The sequence below is a fragment of the Nymphaea colorata genome, chromosome 8 (assembly GCF_008831285.2).
Source record: "Nymphaea colorata isolate Beijing-Zhang1983 chromosome 8, ASM883128v2, whole genome shotgun sequence".
Classification (NCBI taxonomy): domain Eukaryota; kingdom Viridiplantae; phylum Streptophyta; class Magnoliopsida; order Nymphaeales; family Nymphaeaceae; genus Nymphaea; species Nymphaea colorata.
This window is the reverse complement of record NC_045145.1, coordinates 15,685,366-15,695,205: the sequence shown is the minus strand read 5'-3', so window position 1 is coordinate 15,695,205 and position 9,840 is coordinate 15,685,366. Positions and strand designations below refer to the sequence as shown.

Here is a 9,840-nt window from a genome sequence, read left to right as displayed (position 1 = left end):
CCCATACTCCTCTGGTCCTCGTTCTCTGCCTGCACAAGAAGGAGAGTAGGCGCTCCTCTCTCTCTCTCTCTCTCTCTAGAACAGAGGCTTCTCCTTCCTTGACAAACCACATTGAAACCTATCTCAGGCCCTAGAAAGCCTCTACACTCTATTCCTGAGGTCTGTTCTCTAATGTGACCTCCTTCTCTTTCTCTCAGGTGTCTCCCTTTTCTCTGATCTTTACTTACCCAAAGAGAGATCTTTTTCTTCTTCGGTTTTTCTTTTTCTTTTCAGTGGGTTTGCTCAGGAGAACGTAAATGTGTCTTTTTTTGTCTTTCAGGTCCCTGCTTTTGCTTTTAGCAAAAATGGGTTCTCTTTAGATCCTTGAGATCTTCAACAGGAATATTATAACGCCGTCTGTTCTTTTCCTCTTTCTCTGGCTCTGTTTTGGTGAGCGAGGAGAGTCCTACTTTGTGGGGTTTCTTTCCTGGTTCGTTTTGACATGTAATTTTGTTCCTTTCTCTTGTATCTCTTTTCGTTTTCTTGTTTCTTGTGGTGTTCTTTTCCTGTTTCTGCTTTTTTAGCTTTTTGAAGAGCGAGTTTTTGGCGGGGTTTTGAGGTTTTCTTGGTTCCTTTTTTTTATGGGGCTTCTTTTCGCAGGAGATCACTGGAGGTTTAGGCTTCTGTAGAGGCGAGCGGAAGGGGAGGTTGTCGACTTGGAAAGATGAGTATCCGCATGGATACTAGTTGCGGGGTCTTGCTAAGAGAACTCCAGGTTCGACCTCGTCTTTTCTTTGACTTCTCTTTTGTGGTTTTCATGATGCTGTCTCATGTAGTTGGGGGTGGAAACAGGATGAGCATTTTGGTCTTTGAGTTTAGGTTGTACTGTAGCATTCTACCAATTCCTTGGTTCTTCGTCGTCATCTGTTGGACGGGAAAAAATGTGCCTCATCCGAATGAGAAATTTGGTTGTCTTTGCTTCATACGTGGCTTGACGGCCACTAATTTTTTTCATTTGCTTTCTCTAGGTCTGAGATGGTACTTTGTATTTTTCTCCTATTTTCTCGCAAAATGAAGTGGATTTTCTTTAGAAGAATTGGGTTTCTTTCTCATGAATGGGAATTTTTCTTTTTTCGGACAGAAGGTGTGGATTTGTTATTAAAAAATATTGCTTGTAAAATATCTTGCAAAGAAAGGCTGTTGCCTGATTGGTCTTCTGTTTTGACTATGTTAAGGAACAAAATGATAATGAATGTATCCTTTTGGCAGAAGGCGTGAGATCCCACAATTACATATCTCTTTTTAAAGCATGAACAAGGGGATCTTTTACGCATTATAGCAGAATGTACTCTCCAAGAATAGGTTCACTTGGTCGAATATGTCCATTCTTTTGTTTTATTATCTGGTGGCTTTGCGTCCAGTTTTATATGGCCACGGGGGGCAAATTTTTTCCAGTTATCTGAATTAGTTCACTTACTAGAGGAACCGTTTTCTTGTGAAATTTTCCTTTATTGCACCAAGCAGCATATATGGGATGAGATGGGTGAAAGTGAGGCAGAGAAGGACCAAATGTTGGTGGAACTGGAGAGGGAATGTTTGGAAGTGTACAGGAGGAAGGTGGCCGAGGCAAGCAATGCTAAGGCAAGACTGCACCAGTCCCTAGCAGCTAAAGAGGCTGAACTTGCAGCACTTGTGGCAGCGGTTGGAGATCTCGACCTTCATTCCCTGGTAAGGGCCTTCGTTCCTGTATATATCTGATTTTCTGCACTCTTTGTAGTGGCAACTTCAGCTAATAAAACACAGGTCGGAGACTCGGATGACATCCACAAAATTTTTGTTGGGGAACCCAGTTACTTTTGTGAAATTTTCAGCAAAACCATTGGTCATTTTGAAAAGTTTTATATGTTTTTCTGTTTCTGAAAATCCAGAAGTTGGCATTGCTTGTCTTTATTTTCAGGAAGCTAACTGTGCAGATGTGAATTTCATCACCAGAAACCTAAGAATCAGTTACTATGTTGTGGTTTTAATTTGTAGCTAGTAAAGCATTAATAAATGGTGTAAAATTTTGTGGATTATACAATATGAAAGTAGATTCCTAGGTTTTTGGCGATGGAGGTTGCATTTCATACTTTTTGTTTTATGAGAAAAATACTCGCATGAAACAAATAGGTGCAGTATGGACCTTTCCACAATGAATTTGAACTCATTGGTACTAATGAATGGACTTAACAGCAGGAATAACTTTCTTTCTGTAGATATGTTAAACCTCAAGGGTCTAATTTGGTCAACATGTTTAGTGAGAGACGAATTCTGAATCATGGAAGCATATTTTTTTCAGGTGTAAATTTAACAAATGTTCCATGCATGAGAAGTTGAGAACTGGTTACTTCCTATTGTCATAATGTTACTTTAGGGAAGGACACAAGGTTGAGTTGATGCAACTCGCACCTATGAGTTTGAGCTCACTAGTTCAAACTTTCATTAGTATCACACATTTGCCCTATATTTCATAAGGAAGATAATGTTCTATAGCAAGTATACTTGTGTTAATTTGTGTACTTCTTAGGCAACATGTCTCGATTGTTTCCTTTTTGTGTCAGCAATCCTTTTTTATCTTTTATTGGGGAATTGAGTTTTTAGTTTTTTGTCTATCAAATGTATTTTACTGGTAAAATTTGAAGAGTCATGTACAGGTAGACATCTGGATATTAAAGTAAGCAAGGCAATAGCAGCGCAATCTGTTTATGGTGTATCAGTCGACCTTGTCACTATCTTTTCAGAAGATATAAGAGAGTTGCCATTATTGTGTTATTGTATAGATTGTCATGGTTGAGTGTCAACATGAGCTTAGCCAAGAATTCTTGGTATCAAATTGTGTCAGGGACTATAACTGCCTTCCTAAAACTGAAAAAATAGATAAATAGATCATTGTTAATTTCTTAATTTGTCTTGTCTACCTTGCACCTCTTTCACTGTGTCTAGCAGCTGAAGGAAATAAGCTAAATAGTGTAGGATGACGGTAATATCACACTTCGAATTAATTTGGTCAAGACAGTTCCACTTGATGTGTGTCATATCTCCTCAACTGGTTCATTGGCGTCCATGTGAGACGTATGCCCCTTTTCCCTTCTGCAACTTGTTGCTTTTCACATGTTCAAATTTTGTTCCTTGTAATTGTTTACCAGAGATATAGAGTTTATGGAGTCAACTTTAATGGACACTTTAAGATTGAAAACATTAACGTGATGAAGTAGGAAGCAACTTGTTGTAAGACATGCATCATTGCATGAAGATACAGGCAACAGAGTAATATGGAAATGAATCTGGTTTGTCTTTTATATATCAGCCAGAGAGAAGGCCATCTTCATTGAAGGAGCAACTTGCATTGGTGACACCTTTACTAGAAGATTTGCGGATGAAAAGAGAAGAGCGTGTCAAACAATTTGGTGATATAAAAGCACAGATTGAAAAAATTAGTGGAGAGTTGTCTGGATATACAGACTTGAATGATAAAAATGCAGTTACTGTGGATGAACATGATTTATCATTAAGGAAGCTGAACGAGTACCAATTACATCTTCAATCTTTGCAGAAGGAGAAGGTACTGCAACTTTCGGTTTCCATCTATACCTTTTTATTACATGCATATTTTGTTTGTCTGTTACATGCCCATATTTCAACTTTGACAAGGTTTTGTTGGAAATATTAAAAAAAGTGTTGGTTGTCGTTTGTTTCAGAAAGTCAGATAAGTTTTCTATGCAAGCTAACCATAAACTAGGGACTCTGGATTGCTGCTGAAGTTTCTTTTTTGTGCTTTGTGCTCTTCCCAGTCAGATCGTCTTCATAGGGTTCTTGAATCTGTGAATGAGGTACATTGTCTTTGTGCTCTACTTGGAGTAGACTTTGGAGAGACTGTCAGTGAAGTGCACCCAAGCCTACATGAGGCGGGAAATACGCAATGCAAGAACATCAGCAATGACACATTGGTTGGTCTTGCTCAATCTATTGAGAAGCTAAAGATGGAAAAGAAAGCACGTATTCAGAAGGTAATTGCAGTTATGGTAGCCTATGTCTGTTTTCCATTTGCATAGTGGTGACTAGGGGTTTGTGGCTGCCCAGTTGAAAGACATTGCATCGTCTCTCTTTGAACTGTGGAACTTGATGGATACACCTGAGGAGGAAATGATGCCTTTTGGTAGGACCACTGACATCCTTGGGTCATCAGAAAGTGATATCAAAGATCCTGGCATTCTTTCGAGTGAGATAATTAAGCAGGTTAGCCTACTGGCTGTTTTACATATATTTAGATTTTTATCAGATGCCTCACTTTTTCATATGCGTAAATCCTTCTTTGTGTTTTAAATAGGCATCAGAAGAAGTTGAAAGACTAAGTAAACTGAAAGCAAGTAGAATGAAAGAATTGGTCCTCAAGAGAAGGTTAGAACTTGAAGAAATATGCAGGAAGGCACATCTTGAGCCAGATATGAGCACAGCTCCTGAGAAATCAATTGCCTTGATAGATTCTGGTCCTGATCATTTCTTCTTCATGATAATGGTCTTCCAAAGCATTCCAGCATTAAGATAACCAATTTGATTCTCTTCTTCAGGTATAGTGGACCCTTCTGAACTACTTGCAAATATTGAGGCCCAGATTGTAAAAGCAAAAGAAGAAGCATTGAGCAGGAAAGAAATAATGGACAGGATTGACAAATGGCTTGCAGCCTGTGAAGAAGAAAAATGGCTTGAAGATTACAATCAAGCAAGTTCTTAAGCATATGTTATTCGTATAATGGATGTTAGATTTTGATAAATGCAGCTTGTTCAATGGCTCTTGAGATGCATAAATATAATTTGGTTGCTGATTGGTCTCATCTTTTATGACTTTCAGGATGAGAATAGGTACAGTGCAGGGAGAGGTGCCCATTTAAGTCTTAAACGTGCTGAGAAAGCTAGAATAAGTGTAACAAAGATTCCTGGTAATATCATTTTCATATTGTTTCTTTGCTGGTATGAAGAGCATACTGTGCACCTATTTTAGTAAAGTCCATAAGGAGATGCCTTCTGGTTGCTTACAGCTATGGTGGATAATTTGATGCATCGCACACGTGCATGGAAAGAAGAAAGGGATGAATATTTTCTGTTTGATGGGGTAAGCCGTCCCAGGCATCATGTGTATCTGGGAAGCTCCTAACTTAATTTTTGTTATCTTTCTCTAATACTTCTATTGTTCTGCAGGTTCGTTTGGCATCTATCTTGGAGGATTATGTCATCACCAGACAACAGAAAGAGGAAGAACGGAAGCGATATCGGGTTTGTTTATGCTTAAAGCAAATTTAGACACCCCAGCTTTGGCAAAAGGATGTTGGATTCTTTATGTTTAATTGGTTTCTGTATGTTGTTGATGGTTGCAGGATCAGAAGAAAATACAGGACCTCCTCCTTACAGAGAAGGAAGCCATTTATGGGTCCAAGCCTAGCCCAAAAAGGACTAATGGCTCCAAGTCAAATGGTATTCGTGCACATGGGTCCTCGACCCCTACTCCTCGCCGCTTGTCTGTTGGTAGTGCTGCCTCAGAGATGATGACCCCACGTTCACTCTCTGGTCGCCAGAATGGGCTCTTCAGAGAACCACGGAGAATGACAGCCACACCTTTGAATTTTGTAGCACTGATGAAGGAAGACACAATGTCAGTGTCATCGATGTGTGCTTCTGAATCAGTGTCACCTCCTTCCACTTGTAGTTGATTATTCGCAGATTAGGTATGTGACTCCTTGATCCCCCTTTGGCTGTTTTTGTAGAATCATTATGGTATTGTTAACCGTTCAATCAATAATCTCTTTTCTGTTTCATTAAATACGTTTTCCCTTTCAACTTTCTCCAGGACAAGGAAATGAGGATTGCTACTAGTGGCAGTTTAATTTCGTTTTGAGTTGATCATTCAGATTTTGTGCTGCAGAATGTAAACTATGTTCAACGGAATCTGTATTCTAGAATGCTGGTAATTAACGTGATCAGAGGAAGTCTAAGGAATCAGTTGAAAGCTGGAAGTCTACAAATAGCGCTAGACACACTAACTTAGAGTTATTCAGTAGAATATGCGGGCGCTGCTAATATGCTTACCCTATATTAACCTGATGTTGGTTGAGTATGATTTGCTGTAGTCTTGTGAATTTGAAAGGAACTAACTGCATTTTATTCTCTATGACCGATGTGTAAATATCCTTTGAATTGGAATTTGCCAGTGTGTGTATGCTTCAACTGTTTGTTGTTGATGTAAACTTCTTTGATAATTAAAGCTTTTCATGTTATTGCTCCATTTCGTCGTTCTGATTTTCCCTCGATTTCTTAGTAAAGCATCTCATTCTCAGTTTGGAATTTTTGGCTTTTAGGTTCTACGTGGCCTTGCATGTTCCTTTGTTGCAGTTCTGCGTCGGGCAAGTTCTTGCCTCCTAGTCAGGTCATGTGCACATACATGGACACAATAAATGTTTGGTAACGTTTTGAACACGAACTTCCAAGTCTAGTCTTGAGCGGGTAACGCTAGTATTATCCTTTGTATGAAGGCCCTTATATTTTGTAAGGAGCTAACAGAACATGGAACCTCTGTTCGGGAGCTGGTATTTGGCAATGTAATGTCAAATCACTGAGTGGTCAAAATATCAAAGACCATTTTTTGGGCTGTATGGTGACTGATCTTTTTGGCCTGACTGCTTGAAAGTAAATGCTTACCTGAGTCCTCAAATTTCATACTCACGAAAAAGCCGGAGTCTCACTTTCTGCATCCACAAGTCCTTAGCTTGGTGTCCGAGTCTGTACTGTGGCCACCAGAATTTCCATCGCCCGCCGAGTTGCAAATTTTTCCGTGGCCCACCTCCAATGCTAACTTGCGGGAGAAGTAGGAGAAAGCTAAGAGAGGTAGAAATGAACATCTGTGAAAGAGCATCCCTCTAGGTGCTAATGGTTAATCCAAATCAAACACAAAAACGGCTTGATGGTCATCATCATTGGGGACACTAGAGATCAGTACAAAGAAACGCGAACTGCCAGAAAAAATCAATCTTCCTCTGATAGTGGTTGGTTCAATGCCTCTGCGGTGAGATCAACATCAATGTGCAAGGGATTCCTCCAAAGCGAGACGATATCTTGATATCTTTTTCGTTATTTCTAGTGGTTCTCTGCGTTCTTTGTCTGAAGTCGGGGCACGAAGAAAAGCATTTCTGCTTAAGATTCATAGAGGAGCTTAAAACGGCGCTATTCAACCCTTCTGCATTTCATTGGCACTTTTAGCAACTTCCCATTTCTCTCTTTCTTGGATTCCCTGAACCTCAGCTAGCTTTCACTCAGAGTGTCTGCACCATGTACCGATGAACAGAACATTTTATAATTTTCGACTTTTTCAATATACTGATTGAAAGCGTATTGGTATTAAGAACGGCTGAGGAACAGTCCCATAATATAATTTCAGGTGTATTTTGTTTTTATCATGGGCCAGTTAGTTGCGTCACCACCAAACATTCCACATTATCACCTTAGACAAATCTCACGGCCCTATCATTTGCGGTAAAAATGGCCAACGAATCAGGACACTTTATAATATGTATCACTAGCACATGATCTTATTCTAAATCAACGTTCATAAATAAAGGAAATGACGATGCCCTCGTATAATTTTCTTGATTGACAGGTTGCGTATCATAAACAACGGATCTCCAGGTCAAATTCCAAAGAGGTTATCCCCCAATTTCTCTGTCAAAAGGGGAAATGGAAGAAAACTTTCAGCAACGCAGCTACAAACGATCAAAAGAAAATGAAGCAAGTCTGCTGATCTCCTCAGGTACCGTAACGTGGTTGCTTGGGAACATCACTGACTAGCAGTACTAACACGCAGACGATGAAGGCAACTTAATCTCTCCAACCGATTAATAAAAAGAATTCGCTGTAAAGGAACAGATGGAAAGGAGAACCTTACATTCATGCATGCAACAAAGGAACAGACAGAAATAAAGCACTAACCTGCTTTGGTGTCTGTTAGATCGTTACACGTCCCGTTCTCATTCCCAGTTCGACGGCGCATTTGCTAAAAGCAAAGAAGTGGATGCATTCTACAGGTAGCAATGCTTGCGTTTCATGGCTGCCAAGCCGGCAGATAGACGAGCAGACAAGAGACACTGAATGAAGAAGTATTTCAAGAGAAAAGTGCCGCGTTAGGCCTAAAATGCATGTATAAGGATCATCCCATCTCGCTTTCTTTTTCCCAAGAATACCCTAAGGCTAAGGATGTTTCTTCATCCGTAGCTGATTGATACATCAGTATCTTCTCAGAGGGATTAAGTCTACCCATTTGGTAGACCCATCAAGAACTTATCGACAGCTTTCAGAGCCATTACATATGAAACACCTTACAACATCACAAAAGAATTTCAATCTCTTGTCCCAAAGATTTTCTACATATTCTCCGACAAGAATTTACCCAGGTTCACAAGAAGGTAGAAACAACTCTCACCACTGTGATTTCCTCTAAATCAATTCGTCTTCATTGATCCAAGTAAACGCGACACAAAGAAAGAACCACTCCTATCCATAATATGAAATCGATGATTGCTTCCAAGAATCCTGTTCTTCGCCCAAAAGGAAAAATCAGGAAAGAGAAAAGAAAAGAAGAACGAAAGAACCCAAGAAATCCTTCACAAAGCAAAGCTCTTCAAGTACTCGGGATCCCGCTTAGCTCGCTCCTGAAACTTTTTGAACCACCGGTCCAGAATATCCATGGGGACGACGAGGCGATTGCCTTCTGCAGAACAAAACGACTGCATGAAATTGAAGAGGTTCTCTCCTACTTTCATGGCCAGCTGCTCAATCCGCCTTTGTTGACCGCCATTGAGCGCCGGCAGCATCGCCAGCTCCATGACGGAGATACCAATTTTCGCCGTCAATGGTGTGGCGTCGGAAGTCAAATGGCCCTGCCCCCCAGGCTCCGGCCACGAGAGGGGGAGCACCGTGGAAGGGCAGCCGGCGTAAACCGCACCGCAGTACTGGAAGTCCGAACCAGGGGACTGGATGTAGACGGCGAGCGCCTTATCTGGAGGGAGAGATAAGCCATTCAGGAGAAATATGCACATCTCTTTCACTTGATCATACGCTTCCCCTGAAGTTGCAATTCATAATCTTAAGTAACTAATCCATCTACTGAACAAAAATTAAAAGATGGGAGCCACCACACAGAAATGAAGAGAGAGGTGCTACCTACCCACGAAGGAGTTCATATCAAGGATCCAATGGAAGGTGTCGATTTGGGTGAAGCTCGACATGTCGAGTGGGAAGCTGCGGTTTGGGAACAGAACGCCAAACATCTCGCTCTCACTCTCTTTCTCTCGCGAGCTGGTTATACGGCCGATAAGGGGACGACGATGGAGTTTAAGCTTTGCAAAACCGAGTGGGCGGAACGTTCCTGCAATCTCTAGATTTTTCTCTCACCATCGTCTTATTCTCTTTTTTCCTTTTTAAGATGAGAAGGTCACTCAGAATCCCGTCTCAAATCTCAGGTGCTCGACTGGAACTTTGGGGTGACTAGAAAAATGGGAAAAGAGGATAGCAAAGAGTAGCTATGGCAAAAGGGAACCCCTCCGAGTGCTGTGGCATATTGGCACGTATTCGAAGTCGACGTCAAAATTCAGCAACTCTTTCAAACCTTCATTGTTTGTTCTGAGAACCAAAAAAAAAAAAAACAGAAAAAGAAAAATGGCTTGATGTCTAGGGCTGGGCATCGGCCCGGACCGACAAGAAGTGAGGCTCAGGTTCTTTCATAACTCTGACTCGAAACTCAACCATGCTTGGCTCGATTAGAACAAAAAACAGGTTTTC

At 40.7% G+C, this 9,840-nt stretch overlaps 2 protein-coding genes across 7 annotated transcripts; one reads left to right on the top strand and one right to left on the bottom strand.

Moving 5' to 3' along the window:
- LOC116259429 (65-kDa microtubule-associated protein 6-like) lies at positions 1-6,295 on the top strand. 6 transcript variants are annotated; one of them, XM_031637244.2, is made up of 14 exons: positions 4-197; positions 320-429; positions 640-754; positions 1,504-1,707; positions 3,326-3,580; positions 3,810-4,025; positions 4,099-4,254; positions 4,346-4,505; positions 4,587-4,738; positions 4,868-4,955; positions 5,055-5,128; positions 5,215-5,289; positions 5,391-5,738; positions 5,861-6,295. In XM_031637244.2, the coding sequence occupies exons 3-13, from the start codon at positions 704-706 to the stop codon at positions 5,721-5,723; spliced, it is 1,764 nt and encodes a 587-aa protein (XP_031493104.1). In that variant the 5' UTR covers positions 4-197; positions 320-429; positions 640-703; the 3' UTR covers positions 5,724-5,738; positions 5,861-6,295. The 6 variants fall into 6 exon arrangements, with proteins under 6 accessions (XP_031493106.1, XP_031493104.1, XP_031493102.1 ...); XM_031637242.2 differs by having other exon boundaries at positions 320-469; XM_031637243.2 differs by having other exon boundaries at positions 320-483.
- Positions 6,296-8,386: 2,091 nt separating this feature from the next.
- On the bottom strand, positions 8,387-9,614 carry LOC116258531 (uncharacterized). The gene is made up of 2 exons (XM_031635706.2): positions 9,227-9,614; positions 8,387-9,124 (listed from the first exon to the last, which is right to left on the bottom strand). The coding sequence occupies exons 1-2, from the start codon at positions 9,327-9,329 to the stop codon at positions 8,664-8,666; spliced, it is 564 nt and encodes a 187-aa protein (XP_031491566.1). The 5' UTR covers positions 9,330-9,614; the 3' UTR covers positions 8,387-8,663.
- Between the last annotated feature and the right edge of the window lie 226 nt (positions 9,615-9,840).